At 46.8% G+C, this 16,922-nt stretch overlaps 1 protein-coding gene across 3 annotated transcripts in view; it reads right to left on the bottom strand.

Annotated features, from left to right (window-relative positions):
- Positions 1–16,922, bottom strand: part of ARHGAP23 (Rho GTPase activating protein 23) — a 260,033-nt gene that overhangs the window by 99,957 nt on the left and 143,154 nt on the right. For 2 of the 3 annotated variants that reach the window (XM_060256177.1, XM_060256176.1), the window contains exon 3: positions 5,615–5,640. In XM_060256177.1, the coding sequence (XP_060112160.1) occupies positions 5,615–5,640 (26 nt within the window). The remainder of the gene's footprint in view (positions 1–5,614; positions 5,641–16,922) is intronic. The other variant, XM_060256174.1, reaches the window with a different exon arrangement.

The raw sequence follows: 16,922 nt of genomic DNA, 5'->3' as shown, positions 1-16,922 counted from the left end.
TCCCTGTCAATCTAGCTCTAGAGGCTGCCAATCTCCCTTTCCCCCTGACAATCTATTCCTAGAGGCTGTCAACCTCCCCTTTCCCCTGTCAATCCAGTCCTGGAGGTTGGAAGAGTACCTTTTCGCCTGTCAATCCAGTCCTGGAGGTTGGCAAGGTACATTTTCACCTGTCAATCCAGTCCTGGAGGCTGGCAGACTACCTTTTACCCTGTCAAACCAGTCCTGGAGGTTAGCAAAGTACATTTTTCCCTTTCAATCCATTCCTGGAGGTTGGCAAGGTACATTTTCGCATGTCAATCCAGTCCTGGAGGTTGGCAAGGTACATTTTCCCCTGTCAATCCAGTCCTGGAGGCTGGCAAAGTGCATTTTCCGCAGTCAATCCAGTCCTGGAGGTTGGCAGACTACCTTTTCCCCCTGTCAATCCAGTCCTGGAGGTTGGCAAGGTACATTTTCCCCTGTCAATTCAGTCCTGGAGGTTGGCAGACTAGCTTTTCCTGTCAATCCAGTCCTGGAGGTTGGCAAGGTACATTTTCCCCTGTCAATTCTGTCCTGTAGGTTGGCAAGGTGCCTCTTCCCCTGTCAATCGTCCTGGAGGTTGGCAAGGTACATTTTCCCCTGTCAATCCAGTCCTGGAGGTTGGCAGACGATTGTCCATAGGAATCAAAGGAAGAGCCTGGATGGTCCACAGGATATAATGGGAGAGAAGATTATCCATTCCAGGTTTTTGTCGCAGCCGTTTCTGTGCTTCAATGTATTTTAATGAAGCCTATGCAAGTCAATGTACAATCTTCTCTCCCATTATATCCAATGGACCATCCAGGCTCTTCCTTTGATTCCTATGGACCATCTTGTCATTCGTTTTAGTACATCCCCCTCCTGCCTAGCAAGCAGAGGCTCCAACTCTGAACCACAACCCCTCCCCTCAGATGATAAGGTTATGCACTTGATGGGAGACAGTAAAAGAATCGCTGCACTAGATACTACTTGCACGTATTTTCACAGTTTTCAATGGTGCAGTAACAAGGGATTGTGGGAATGGAATCACAGAAAAAGTCTCTGTTGCTTTAGGAGACTTACAAAAGAAGAAGACGACAACATTGAATTTATATCCCACCCTCCACTCTGAATTTCAGAGTCTCAGAGCGGCTCACAATCTCCTTTACCTTCTTCCCCCGCAACAAACACCCTGTGAGGTAGGTGGGGCTGAGAGGGCTCTCACAGCAGCTGCTGCCTTTTCAAGGACAACTCCTACAAGAGCTATGGCTGACCCAAGGCCATTCCAGCAGCTGCAAGTGGAGGAGAGGGGAATCAAACCCGGTTCTCCCAGATAAGAGTCCACGCGCTTCACCACTACACTAAACTGGCTCTGAGGTTAACATTCCAGAGTGCTAAATTTAAGCTTCCCTGAAAAATGGTTACGGCAAGACACCATCCAGAGGGTGCAGGACTTATGCTAACTACAGCTAAAGGCAGCCCTCAGAGTGGCTTAGATTGCAACCCCCAGTGCCTGGCCCTTTGGATCAACTGAGTGTGTCTCTCAGAAAACCTGAAAGTTTTCTATCAAGGGTAGAAGGCAGTGATGCGTTCTGACGGCATCAGTTCCGTTCATCTCAAAACCCAGCTTCCAGGCACTAGGATTGCAGACCTGTCCTTCAAACAGGGAAGGGAGCAGGGAGCAGCAGAGTTTAACCACAGCTTAGCTGTTTCTGCACTAAGCCACCTTGCAAGAAGTCAGGGAAGCCGCCGCCTCCTCACACTCCAGCACCCATCGCTCCCATCCCGCTCTCTCAAGAGACAGACCCAGATAAAACTGCAAGCCATAATGAATTAAGGTGAGGGGGATGACAGAGTAGTGGTATGATATTAGGAAGAAAAAGAAAGGACTACAGAAAAGTCAATGCAGTTGCCTGTTACCAGGAGGTAGAAAGGACACGACTGTCAATGAAAGGGTCAAGGTGAAACGGGAAGATATAAAGGGTCTTTGAAACAAGAAATAAAATGGGGAGGGGACCAGCTGGACTTGGTCAGCCCCTCCTTCTGAATCACTTCACAATCAAGGGATGATGATTGATGATGATGATATCGGATTTATATCCTGCCCTCCACTCTGAATCTCAGAGTCTCAGAGCGACTCACAATCTCCTTTCACAACAGACACCCTGTGAGGTGTGTGGGGCTGAGAGGACTCTCACAGCAGCTGCCCTTTCAAGGACAACCTCTGCCAGAGCTATAGCTGACCCAAGGCCATGCTAGCAGGTGCAAGTGGAGGAGTGGGGAATCACACCCGGTTCTCCCAGATAAGAGTCTGCACACTTAACCGCTACACCAAACTGGCTTTGGTATGGTGGAGAGGGAGGTGGTGTTGTGATGTACCCTGAAAAGTGCCACAAATTCTACTTCACAGAGGACCCCCCCCCCCAATCTGTTAGCATCAAGACAGAGGCAGCCCTACCGTGAAGCAAGCTTTGGGCAACAGATTTTGGGTCACCACTGAGGGTAGTAGATGGATCTGATCAAAGAGGGCTTGCGCAGAATTTCCACAAGAACATAAGGAGAACCTTGCTGGATCTGACCAGTGGTCCGTCTTGTCCAGCATCCTGTCTCATGAAGTCACCAACCAGTTCCCCTGAAGGTCCAACAACAGGGCATAGATACTGAGGCCACCCCTAGATGTTCCTTCCTGGTACTGGTACTCAGAGATTTCGTAGCCACTGATAGACCTATCCTCCACGAACCTATCAAATCTTCTTTTAAAGCTGTCTCTGCCTGTGGTCATCATTACACCCTCTGGCAGCAAAGCCCACATTTTAGTCACTTACTGCGTAAAGAAGTATTTCCTTTCGTCCGTCCTGAATCTACCGTCCATCAGGTTCACAGGGCACCCTCGAGTTCTAGTATTTTAGAACTGAACTGCTCAAGTCAGAAAATGGCAAGAGTACTACTGGGATGATCTGCTTCATACACAAAGGTAAAGCACCAGTCGTTTCCGACTCTGGGGTGACGTTGCTTTCACAACATTTTCACGGCAGACTTTTTACGGGGTGGTTTGCCGTTGCCTTCCCAAGTCATTTACACTTTCCCCCCAGCAAGTTGGGTACTCATTTTACAGACCTTGGAAGGATGGAAGGCTGAGTCAACCTCAAGCCGGCTACCTGAACCCAGCTTCCGCCGGGATCGAACTCAGGTCGTGAGCAAAGCTTGGACTGCAGTACTGTAGCTTACCACTCTGTGCCACGAGGCTCCTTCATACTCAAAGAGCCCTATACTAAACAAAACATTTTAAATCTCCCTTCTGTCAGGTAGCCGGCTCGAGGTTGACTCAACCTTCCATCCTTCCAAAGTTGGTAAAATGAGTAGCCAGCTTGCTGGGGGGGAAAGTGTAATTACCGGGGAAGGCAATGGCAAACCACCCCGTAAAAAAGTCTGCTGTGAAAACGTGAAAGCAACGTCACCCCAGAGTCGGAAATGACTGGTGCTTGCAAAGGGGACCTTTCCTTCTTTCCTTCTGTCCTATAATAATAGCATCCTACTTATCCCTTGTACCGGGAAACACCATACAACAAAGTAATCCTTCACGGAAGTGTCTTTGGAATCCCTTGAAACTTCCTTGGTGCCTACTTTACTCTCTTAGAGGTGCCAGGCCAAAATATTTTTTACCCAGGCTTTTAACTGGGATGGCGGGAGGGGGTGACCATTTTTATTGTTTTTACGAACTGTTTCTAGCCTGCGGACTGTTACGAGGATCACTCAGGCAGCCAAATGTTTTATGTTTCCGGGGTTTTTATACTTCTGGGTTTTATTAGCCGGGTTTTAAATGGTTGTGAATGTTAAATAGTTTTATGTGATTTTTATCTTGTTTTATTTTGTCAGCTGGCTCGAGTAGGTCTCTGAAGCAGCAGGATAAAAATGTTTTCAAATGAACCCACAAAAGAAGCAGCGGCCCATCAGAATTAGCTAATCCCTTCTAGGGCTAAAGTGTGTGCCTCTCTTCTGAACCATTCAAACATTAATCTGTAGCAGCAGTGGGCAAACTTGCTTTAACGTTGAGTCACATAGAACAAATGTCAGATGTTTGAGAACTGCAAGACATGAATGTCCGATGTTTCAGAATTGCAAGGAAGAAAGGAAAGGAGGGAGGGAGGGAGGGATAGAAAGAAAGCAACTTTAAATGCATTCTCCAAGCCACTAGCTAGCTTGGCTTGGAGAAGTGATTTAAAGAGGCAAATGCCTTCTCGAAGCCAGCCAGTGGGGCAGTTGGAGGTGGGGCAGTTGGAGAGCCACACAATATGTGTGAAAGAGTCACATGTGGCTCCCAAGCCGCACTTTGGTCACCTCTGGTCTGTAGTGAGAGAATCAGTTTGGTGTAGTGGTTAAGTGTGCAGACTCTTATCTGGGAGAACCGGGTTTGATTCCCCACTCTTCCACTTGCACCTGCTGGCATGGCCTTGGGTCAGCCATAGCTCTGGCAGAGGTTGTCCTTGAAAGGGCAGCTGCTGTGAGAGCCCTCTCCAGCCCCACCCACCTCACAGGGTGTCTGTTGTGGGGGAGGAAGGTAAAGGAGATTGTGAGCCGCTCTGAGACTCTTGAGTGGAGGGCGGAATATAAATCCAATGTCGTCTTCTCTTCTTCTTCTTACTGTACACCCTGAGGGAATATCCCTTCTAGTGTACTTGTTAATCCACAGTTCCTTGCAAACTGCGCAGAAATGTTTCCTGGAGAAGGAAATACAGAACTAAGAAAAACCTTGAATGAAACACACTTTTTGTTCCCGGTTGAAAGCCACCTCTGCAGGGCAAGGAATTGCTGAAGCTCAGCTTATAGCCCTAAGACTTGAGCCTCATTTTGAGGGTCTCAGAACACTAAGTTGAAATCTCTACACAAGACATGTGATGTAAGTTACATATACCACTGGGGGACTCACTTGAGAAATTGCTCCATCATTTGATGCAGTTCAGGAGTACTGCTGTAGGAGATGGGGGCTTCTGCCTTCCTCTCCTGCGCTGTTTTCCCTAGCAGAAATGGCCATGGTAAAGCTCTGTTTGCCCCACTGTTGGGCTCCAAATGTTGTCAGTTTGGTGTACTGGTCAAGTGCACGGACTCTTATCTGAGAGAGCCAGGTTTGATTCCCCACTCCTTCTTGAGTAGTGTTACGCACACCCCTGATGTAGCCAGGGGCAGAGGGGGGTGCTTGCCCCGAGCACCACCGGAAGAGGGGGGCACCATATTGGGTATGGAGTCCATTCTATTCTATGGGCCCATAAGGGGGCGCCATTTTTTAATTTTGCCCCCCTCAAAAAACATGTAGATCTGGTCCTGGATGTAGCCAATCCTCCAAGAGCTTATGAGACTCTTTTTTGTAAGCTCTTGGAGGACTGGCTACATCAGGGGTGTGTGGCCTAATATGCAAAGGAGCTCCTGCTAGAATTCCACCCCTGGTTACGCATCTTGTGTAGATAGGCCTTCACTAAATGTCTTATTGTACAGTTCTAAAACAACACAATAAATGTTATCCAGTATTCATTAAATGTATCTGAGCAATGAAAACTACTTGTCTTGGGACTGTGGCAGTTGTAACTCAGAGGGTAAAAACCTTACATTAAAGCATAGCTACATACCGGTTCTGTTGCCATTCTCTTCTTCCTGCGACAGAAAAAAAAGGGAGAATATTAGTCTTCCACAGAACAAGTATCAATAAATGGAGTATCACTATATCCTCTGGTGGGAGAGGCATTGTTATTTCCTTACTGATAGGTTTTCCACCCCAAATAGTCTGTTTGGGCTTCCTTTCTGCCCTAAGGAAGAAAAGATGCAGAAAATCGGATATTTTACTTTTGGGGAGAAAAGTACCTTGAGGGGTGATTTAATAAGGGCAAATGGCTAGCCATTAAGGGTTAAGCACACATACATCTCCAGCTTTTTCTCTTTTCCCACTCATTCACAATGCTTCAACTTGCAGCTTTCCATAGGGCAATTTTCATTTTAGTTAAAAATGAACCAAAACACGGAATGGCACAGAAATAGGTTGTTAGGCCCTGACTGGGCTGCACTCGTAAAAAAGACATAAAAAAACTGCCTCCTACTGTCCACTATTATCACACAATACTTACTGTTCCCAGTTAAAACTCACATATAAATTTAACACACCCCTCCCAAACACTTTCAGCATTAATGAATTTCCCATATGCTGAGGTAAAGTGGCATTATTATCCAAAGGCCTGGTCTTAGCCACACAGCCCAATGAGACAGCAGCATGTCAAAATGGCAGAAATCACTGTACCTCTTCAGCCAGCATATGAGGAAATATATTTTCCCACAGCAGCTCAATGCCCTGTTGTTGGCCATCTAGAGGAACTGGTTGGCCACTGTGTGAGAGGATGCTGGACTAGATGGATCATTGGTCTGATCCAGCAGGGCTCTTCTTATGTTCTTATCAAAGAAGGCCTCGGACTCTTTGCCTTGTTGTTGGCTCTCCAGAATAACTGGTTGGCCATTGTGTGAGAGGATGCTGGACGAGATGGACCATTGGTCTTATCCAGCAGAGCTCTTCTTATGCCTTATGTTCTTTTCTTCCAACTTATCCTCAAAACAACCATGTAAAGATGAGGTGACTGGGTCAAGGGAACCCAATGTAATTCATGTCTGCATGGACATTTGAACCCACGTCTCAGTACTCTGAACCAGTATCCTACCCCAGGTCTCAGTGCCTTGACACAACAGGGCAGCTTCATACGTTCACATACATTCAAAAAACTTTGACAGGTATATATATCTGTAAACTGCAGCTAATTCAAAAATACAAAATGAAAGACATAGCTATATATTTAAAACGTTGACTTTGATGTGAAAAATACAGGATACATGAAAGAAAAATGTACAGTGTAGAAAGGAGATTCATTCCGGGGGGGGGGGGGGGGCGCGGAGGCTGGCTGCATTTAGACATCGAATAGAGTAAAAGTTATTTTATATGAGATTAACGAAGGGCCTGGTTGACTTTGTAGAAGGTAAGACTTTATGGGACAGAGAGGAACAGAGCCACATGACAACAAACCTTGCTGTTTCCCAACACAGATTAACGAATACACAAGAGCATCATGGACCACAGTAATATCTATGTTTCGGGTGGGAGGGGGGGATTCTGCCTTCATTTAAAAAAAAAATCATTGGCATTTGTTGAAACACATTCTATAGTGTTGTCTTGAAATTCTTCCTAATTTTAAAAACAAGAGAAAGAAATGTACCTGGATAAAGGGGGGGGGGGGTACCCAGATCTTTGCCTCAGTAGTCTCAGTTTTCAACTGTACAATTCCTTGGTCGTAATCCCTGAAATGATCATGTCTTACTCTCTATAGGTGTTAATACTTTCCCTATCCCATCCTTACAGAAGTTAATTACAGCCAACTATACATCTGTAATTTCCTATGGTATCCACATCTTTAGTCCTGCATGAAATCTGACATTTTGCCTATCCAACAATAGTTGGAAGTACCTCACACCAGCGCTGAGTAAACTCTTTGAGACCTGCATCTTGTTTTGAACCAGCCTCTCTTTGTAACATTCTTCCCTACATCTTTTTCACTAGCTGAAAACCTGGCTGGATCCAACCCCATGGGTCCTGCCACAGAGCTACATGCAAGTAAAGTGCAAGCCCCTCCCTCTCAACCTCTGTGACCACTAGGGTTGCCAGTCCTCTCAGGGAATGCAAGGGTCCCCCCACTGCCAGGTCCTGGCCCTGCCGCCAGGCAACTGGCTTGTGGAGGGACTTTCCAAGAGCAAGAGGAAGGCCCAGGAGACACTGGTGGAGACATGATGTCACTTCTGGCGTGCACAGGAAGTGACACCACACTGGGGATGTCCAGGCAATGCTCTGTTTTTTGGGCAAAGCCTCTACAGTAGAACCCATTTTTACCACAGAATTTGTACCCAGATATTAGAGTGTTGCAGCGACATAGCAGTGTGATGATGTCACTTCCCCTGCATGCTGGAAGTTATGTAGCCACATTGTCGGCAACATCTCCCGGGGCCTCCCCCCACCCTCCACCAGTTGCCAGGGGGGACTTGACAACTCTAGTAACTCTTTCTCTTTTAAAGCCAATATGCATGCCCTGGCCCGGAAAGCCCAGACGAGCCTGATCTCACCATATCTCAGAAGCTAAGCATGGTAAACTCTGGTTAGTACTTGGATGGGAGACCTCCTTGAAATACCAGCAGTTGGGAGGGCGGGGCAGCCTTTATTCAGCCACCTCCCTGAATATCCTCCAGGTCCCCAGTAAGGGGTTAGTCAACAGAGGTCAACATGACTTCCAGGTCAACATGACACTCACTCACACATACAAAAAAATTAAAAAGCCAATATGCACAAACTGTTAGAATAACAAAGCCAAAATCAAGCATGTTTGAGTCGTATTGATTTCAGAAGGAGAGGTAAGTGTCTGTTTAATGTTCTCTCATTTAATTTAATTGGATGGCTCTGAGCACACAAAGCTTGCCTTATACTGAATCAGTCCCTTGGGGCATCAAGGTCGGGACTGTTTACTCTAATTGACAAGAGCTCTCCAAGGGTCTCAGGCAAAGGCCTTTCACATCGCCTAGTGCAGGGGTGGCCAAACTTGCTTAATGTAAGAGCCACACAAAATAAATGTCAGGTGTTTGAGAGCCCAACTCATGAACGTCAGATGTTTAAGGGGAGGGAGGGAGGGGAGGGAAAGGTAAAAAGAAAGCAACTTTTACTTTAAGTAATTTAAATAAGTGCATTCTCCAAGCTGCTGTCTGGCTTGCCTTGGAGAAGTGATTTAAAAGGAGAAATGCCTTCTTCAAGTTGGCCAATGGGTCGGTGAAGTCTTCAAGAGCCACACAACATGTGTGAAACAGCCACCTGTGGCTCCCAAGCCACAGTTTGGCCACCCCTGGTCTAGTGCCTGATCCATTTAACTGGAGGTGCCAACAATTGAACTAGGAACCTCAGATGCTTTACTTCTGAGCCATCCGAACCTTAGTCCCTTTCCCTATCATTTCAGACTGCAATTAGTCTGGCACGCTACCCAAATTAATAGGTCCTCATCCCATTACTTCACACAGTGCACCATACTAGAGTCATTTGGCAAAACATCTACCCCATTTGCAAATTATGGCCAACTTTGGTTTTAAGATAGTATCATTTAGGTTAAGCATAAAATTATATATAATGTAAAGCAGGCCTAAAAATAGATAGGCTCACCACTGCCAACACGCCCTGTCCCGAAAACTCCGTATAGCCCCCTTCGTAATCTGCTCCCCACCAAACATCCACATGAACGCAAACACATTTTGCAAATTTGTAAAAAAAAGAAAACTTTTAAAAGAAGCACAGCTGCAAGCGATTCATCCGTTAGCAAAGCTTAATTCTGCAGGCAGACCTGGGCCTTTCATGGCCAAGGATGCAGACTGTTCTGGTCACAGATCCCAAGGATAAGAATTGACTTTGTGACAAAGCGAAGCGTCCGTTCTGTGTGGCAAAGTCCTCTGCCAATCGCATCCGAGACAGGTTAGGAAGCTGATGTCTCCATCCCAGTTGTTATGCAAACAGGACTGTGCAAAGGGATGTGCAGGGGCCAAACCCAGCCTGCCCTTTCCAACCCTTTGGCTCAAATTAGTCCCCAGTGGAGCTGCCACAGCTGTTACGGGAGGAAACAGCAATGTGCCTGCAGTTGCTACAGTACCGGGGGCAAAAGGACATGGGCCAGGTGGGCAGGCTGCTTTATGAAGAATGGCCAAACCAGACCACCGCCGCTGTGCTGCAGCAGTCAGCTCCTTGCTCTTCACAAGTGAAATTGCTTTCTCTGGAAGAACTGCGATTTTGTTTAATGTCCCTCCATGTTCAGTGGGGTTTACTTTTTTCGGGTAAACATTTGTATGGGAGGCCACCAGCAGGGAAATCTAGGGTGGCTGTATGGAGGAAGGTAATGACACATCACCTCTGCACAAATTTTACCTTGAAAACCCTGTGGGATTAGAGCCCTGACTTGGATAACCCAGGGCTCTTAGCTTCCTGATCTAATCAGATCTCAGAAGCTAAGCAGAGACAACTCTGGCAAGTACTTGGATGGAAGACCTTTTTGGAACTGGGAGGGCAGGGGCGGGCTTAATTCCGCCAACTCTCTGAATATATTCCAGGACCCCCAGTAGGGGTCAGTCACCAGAGGTTGCCATGACTTCCAGGTGCACACACATACTCACACAGGGCTTTTTTTTTTTTAAGTAGGAACGCACAGGAACGCAGTTCCAGCTGGCTTGATGGCGGGGGGGAAGGGTGGCCCAATATGCAAATGAATTCTTGCTGGGCTTCTTTTACAAAAAGCCCCATGTGAACCAATAATGACTTCAGGGGTCTGTGGCCTAATATGCGAATAAGTTCCTGCAAAGTCTTTTTCTACAAGAAAAAGGCCCTGCACTCACACCCTATGGGATTGCCATCAACCAGTTGCAACTTGATAGCATTTTCCACCAAAAGCACAGGACTGTAGCTTTTATTCGGTTGCAATATTTTTTTAAATTTAATTGGTCTTGAGGAATGGCAAAGAGTCCTGAGGAATGGCAGAGGGAAGCATTTCCAAACCTTTACCCTTCTAGCCATGAGGTCTACAAACATGAGCTGGTAGTTAAAGTAAAAGCAGAAATACCCCTTATGGGACCTAAATGGTTTTAATGGTTTAAATGGTTTTAGATGTATTTAAATGGTATGAATATGTGTGTTTGATGTGTTGGTATGTTTTGTGGAAGAGCACCTCATTTCGTTGCTCTCTTTTTGTTGAGCACGATGACAATAAATTTATCTATCTATCATCCATCCATCTATCCATCTATCCATCTATCCATCTATCTATCTATCTAATCCAAATAATACATCTTCAGTCATGTACAAAAAAAGCGTGTGTAGCATTGGGGAAGATTTCCTGTGCTTCCCCAAACACACACAACACATATTGGGACACATTCTCCTTGCAAGACTGTCTCCAAGCAATCGTAAGAACCAGCTAGGACACAATTTGGTACTCACTGAACAGAACCAAAAAGCTGTGACTTTCCATGGTCTGGTAAGGCAGAAGAAGACAGCACCAGTTTATAATCAGGAAAGCATTTCCTTTGACATTATATATTTTAAATTATGTTCCGGCACTGTGGGGGTTAACAAGGGAACAGAAAATGTTGCTATGTTGGGCAATGATAACAGCTAAAAGAATCATTTTAAGACAATGGAAAGGTCCTTTTTCTGGCTCTCTGCTACAATGGAAAGATGAAATGTTACAGCTGGCATGTCATGAAAAAGTATTTTGTGTACGACAAGGACAGGGGGCGAAATTCGAGCGAGTGTGGTCAGTTTTTGTTAATAGCATTTAGGATATGAGAAGGACAACTAAAGGTCTACGAATGGCGAAATGCACGAGGTGTGGAGAAAAGTGACACTGGGTGTTATATGTTGTACGTCTTAATATAGTGTAAAATAAATAAATAAATATGAAAAAAAAAAGGAAAGCATTTCCTTCTCACCCAGACTTGGACAGCTCCCAAACCACCCTCAGATAACTCAATTTTTTTACAGAAAGCCAGGAGGGGAGAAAATCCCCTGACCTCTTAGGCTGCCAACCTCCAGGTGACACATGGAGATCTCCCGCTATTACAGCTGATCTCCAGATGACCAAGATCGGTTCCCCTGGAGAAAATGGCTGCTTTGGAGGGTGGACTCCATGACATTATACCCTGCTCCTCCCCAAACCCTATCCTCCCCAGGCTCCACTCTCAAAATCTCCAGGTATTTCCCAATCTATGGTTGGCAATGCTACCTCTTCTGGGAGGCTGTCCCAAAAGTATAAGAATGTCTCCAAAAAAGCTGGGAAGACTGCCCTTCAACTCTGTGCCCCCCCCCCCCACAAAGTCATGAAGGGTTTTAGCAGCAAGTGCCAGCACTTTGAATCAGATCTTGGAAAGAAAAAGTCAGCCAAGAAGGTGCCTTAGAACAGGGGTGGCCAAAGTGTAGTTTGAGAGCCACATGTGGCTCTTTCACAAATACTGTGGGGCTCTCAAAGCCCCCACTGCCCCATTGGCCAACTTGGAAAAGGCATTTCTCTCTTTAAATCACTTCTCTAGGCCAAGCCAGCTGGTGGCTTGGAAAATGTATTAAAGTTGCTTTCTCTCTACCTCTCCCACCCCAATCTATTTGCCTTCCCTTCCCTTGTCTTGCAGCTCTCAAATATCTGACATTTAGTCTATGTGGCTCTTACATTAAGCAAATTTGGCCAAGCCTGCCTTAGAGTATGAATAATGTGAGCCCAGGGACTGATCCTGGTAACGAACAGGATGCCACATTTTGTACCAGCTGATTAATCGTCCAGATCATCAGCACCAGCAAGGCATGCCAGTTTGCTTTCATGCACAGGAGCTATGACGTCAGAACCATCTGAATGAGGTACACTGTGTACCCAGCATTTGGCTGGGCAGAATAAACGGAAGGTGGGTGAGATTAACATGCACAAAGTGAGGCCATGTCAGCGAAGTGCTTTCCGGAGGTGAGCAAAACAGAGCCCACTGGCTGGTGAGACTAAATGTAAACTCAAAAGTAGGCTCACAAGGTTATGCATTTTTTTAAAAAAAGCTGCTTCCCCATGCATTGTCTGGACCCAAATGTGCACTTGTGTCATCATTTATTACAACGGCTGCTAGGGAATCCAAGTTATGGAAAACACCACTCTGCGTAAGCCATTGCTCACACGGGTCAGGTCAAACTCAACCAGACTCAGGAAACCTCTCTTTTTTTGGCTAGCTTTGCTCATGCAGTTTCTCCCAGTGCCATCTGCAGCCACACAAACAGAGCAAAATAGACAGTATCTAAGATGCAGTGCCTAAAAAGGTGGCTGCCCCGCAACACACTCATATCCATGGAGACAACGGAAGAGCCAAATGGCCATGTCGGTGCAACCCCCAAGCAGGATTGGAGCTCAGTCTCTTTCTCCCACTGGTCTCTGGGAGGCAAAGTCCAACCAGATGGAAGAAGATGATGATGATACTGGATTTATATCCCGCCCTATACTCTGAATCTCAGAGTTTCAGAGCGGCTCACAATCTCCTTTACCTCCCCCCCCCCAACAGACACCCTGTGAGGTGGGTGGGGCTGAGAGTGCTCTCACAGAAGCTGCCCTTTCAAGGACAACTTCTACAAGAGCTATGGCTGACCCAAGGCCATTCCAGCAGCTGCATGTGGAGAAATGAGGAATCAAACTCGGTTCTCCCCAGATAGAGTCTGCACACTTAACCGCTACACCAAACTGGCTTTCAAGCCAGTTTGGTGTAGTGGTTAAGTGTGCAGACCCTTATCTGGGAGAACCGGGTTTGATTCCCCACTCCTCCACTTGCACCTGCTGGAATGGCCTTGGGTCAGCCATAGCTCTTGTAGAACCACTTAAGTTCCCATTGCAGAGAAAATTGGGGTAGAGGGAGGGAGGGAGGGAGGGAGGGAGGGAGGGAGGGAAGGAAGGAAGGAAGGAAGGAAGGAAGGAAGGAAGGAAGGAAGGAAGGAAGGAAGGAAGGAAGGGAGGGAGGGAGGGGAGGGAGGAGGGAGGGAGGAAGGAAGGAAGGGAGGAAGGAAGGAAGGAAGGAAGGAAGGAAGGAAGGAAGGAAGGAAGGAAGGAAGGAAGGAAGGAAGGAAGGAAGGAAGGAAGGAAGGAAGGAGGGAGGGAGGGAAGGAAGGAAGGAAGGAAGGAAGGAAGGAAGGAAGGAAGGAAGGAAGGAAGGAAGGAAGGAAGGAAGGAAGGAAGGAAGGAAGGAAGGAAGGAAGGAAGGAAGGAAGGAAGGAAGGAAGGAAGGAAGGAAGGAAGGAAGGAAAATAGAGGGAGGGAGGAAGGAAGGAAAATAGAGGGAGGGAGGGAGGGAGGATTTTGCCCTATGTTCCTGGTATCTTCCATTTCTAGATCATTCACTCCAAGCCCCACCCATATGGACATAAACTACAGCGGGAAAAATTGTAACTAGGGGTCATTATGAAGCTCACATACATCATGCCAGGTTTCCTTGCATAGGCTGGAAGAAGTCCCTCCAGTTTAAGAAGGCTTCCTCCAGCTTCAATGACCCTTCTCTTGAAGGAAGACTCCTTCAGAGGGAGGAAATCTTCAAAGTTCACTCTGTGGAGTTGTAGGATATGCGCCATTGTGTTTAAATTTCATACCACAGGGCTTTCTGGCTGTGGAAAGTGGCCAACTGATATCAACCCCACAGAGTTTTCAAGGCAAGAGATGTTCCAGTTGGTTTGCTGTTGCTTGCCTCTGCATAGTGACCCTGGAATGCCATGATGGTCTCCCATCCAAGTGCTAACCTGGGCTGACCCTGCTTAGCTTCCGAGATTTGATGAGACTGGACCATCCACGTCAGTGCATACAGCCTCCGAGGGCACTCCGATTTCTTTTCCTTACAGATGCCTACAAACCTCTGATTCCAGGTCTGCAGCACGAGAACCTTCTCTGAGAAGAAGATAGATCATCTCCCCAGGCCCAACGTCGACGGGTCCCCTTGCCTGTCACACAGACTGGAACGCTTTCGCCGTCTCCACTTGCTGCACCTTCCTCTTGAGCGCTGTCAGCTCACATCATGCCACAGCCCAGGCAAAATCTCAAGGACAAGTCCCTCCAGCCCGTCACATACAAGCCCGTGCACACAGAGGCATCGTTTGCCCTGGATGATAATTAAGGCGCTAAATATAGCTGCGTTTGGAGTCTCTGAGCGCTTCCACGGAGACAGAGGCTTGCTCGGAGCGAAGCAGCTCTTCCAGGCGGGCACGGCAGAGAATCGCTCCATCGACCCCAATTGCTTGTATCTCTTCTACAACGGATCCTGCTCTAGCTGCGGGTCTCCTGCAGGGGGAAATAGTGTCACCACCACCCCCTACAGCAGAGGTGTCAAGCTCTTTTTTTTTTTAGGAGGGCCGGATCTGACATAGGTGAGACCTTGTCCAGCTGGGTCATGTGTGTCATAAAATGCAATGCCAGGTAGCGGAGATATAAACTTTATAAAGGACGCAGAAAAACACATTTAAATGCATTTAAAGTTAAATATGCTTTCTTTCCACCTCTCCCTCCCTCGCCCCTTCGCCCATCTATTTGCTTCCCTTCCTCCCTGTCTTGCGGCTCTCAGACGTCCGTTGTTTATTCTATGTGGCTCTTACATTAAGCAAGTTTGGCCGCCCCTGCATTAGCGCTTGTTAGCTCTCTTTGCATGTCTCCCGTGTGATGCAGGGAACCGGGTGAAGGAAGCTCTGGCTGTTTCCTTCCTTCCCCAGGAGACCAGGAGGGGGAGGAGCCTCAGCCAACAGAAGAAACAGAAGCCTGGCAAAGCAAGCTGTGATGCAGAAGGAAGCAAGAGAGACGGAGAAGGAAGCAGACGACAGGGGGCCTGATAGGAGCCCTCCGGGGGCCTGATTCTGCCCCCAGGAGTCGGGAGGGCAGGGGCAGGCTACGAAGCCAGTTTGGTGTAGTGATTAAGTGTGTGGAGTCTTGTCTGGGAGAACTGAGTCCGATTCCCTGCTCATCCACATTCAGCTTATGGAATGACCTTGGGTCAATCATAACTCACTGTCAGAGGCTGTATTTTAACAATTTATTGATAACATATGGTTACAAAACTTAATTATAAAATTTTCTATACTAACCCATATGGTAATTCAATCCCCCCTTCCCTCCAATGTTGACTTCCCCGAAGTTATAGATTTAAGTTCAATACTGGAAAGAGCAGTTTCTATCACAACTCTCTCAGCCCCACCTACCTCACAGGGTGTCTGCTATGGGGAGGGGAAGGGAAAGTATATTGCCTGACTCCTTCTAGTGAAGGGTGGGGTATAAATCCAATCTTCTCCCCCTCCTCTGAATGTCCTCCATGCCCCAGTAGGAGTCACCAAAGGTCACCTTGTCTTCCAAGCATGGGCACACACACACAAACGCACACACATAAAATGCAACAAATACTAACACACACACACACCCCAAAAAAGCTGGCAGGGTGTTGCATGAAAAATACAATTTGCTTGCCCTGGCCCTAATGCTAACAGGATGACCGTATTTTCTAATGTTTAGGAAAATAATCTCTTTCTGTCTCTCTCTCTCTCTCTCCATATTAATAACGTTTCTATTCTTCCACAAGAGCCCCATGGCGCAGAGTGGTAAAACTGCAGTACTGCAGTCGGAGCCCTCTGCTCACCTGAGTTCGATCCCAGGGGAAGCTAGTTCAGGTAGCTGGCTCCAGGTTGACTCAGCCTTCCATCCTTCCGAGGTGAGTAAAATGAGTACCCAGATTGCTGGGGGGAAAGTGTAGATGACTGGGGAAAGCGAAAGATTTATGTGATCTGAAGAGAAACCAGAGAACGTCCAACAGACCCTTATACTTGCTCCCCAGCTTCCTTAGGTCTTTATGCTTTTTGCGGCAAAATGCCCCATTATCTATCAGACTTAACCATTCCAAGTCATCGCAGGGCATTTATGTTGGCTAGACTAAATGCGTTTCCCTCCAAAGTTTTACAAGGGAGATATCATCGAGTCCCTTTAGGCAACAGACTCTGCTCCTGTGGAGCGAATATTCCCGACTCAATTCAGCATATATTGCTTGATCGTTCCTTTTATCATAATCTCCATAAAGATTTATTTTGCAAGCTTTCTTTCTCCCCAGATTTGTCTATTCTGCCTCCCTGTTATTTATTGAACGATACTGAGGGGGAGGTTAGTGAGACTGTGGCAAAAATTTTGCCTGACATCCTTAAATTTAAATCTGACCTTTCATTTAGATCTTATCTCCAATGTTTAAATTTTATATTCTGTGTATTTTTTTATTCGCAACTGTTATGCCATTAAAGGTTTGCTATGGGACTGGGGAAGGCAATGGCAAACCACCCCGTAAAAGGTCTGACGTGAAAA

The sequence above is a fragment of the Heteronotia binoei genome, chromosome 15 (assembly GCF_032191835.1).
Source record: "Heteronotia binoei isolate CCM8104 ecotype False Entrance Well chromosome 15, APGP_CSIRO_Hbin_v1, whole genome shotgun sequence".
Classification (NCBI taxonomy): Eukaryota; Metazoa; Chordata; class Lepidosauria; order Squamata; family Gekkonidae; genus Heteronotia; species Heteronotia binoei.
The sequence above is the reverse complement of the archived record's forward strand: the minus strand, read 5'-3'. Positions and strand labels throughout refer to the sequence as shown.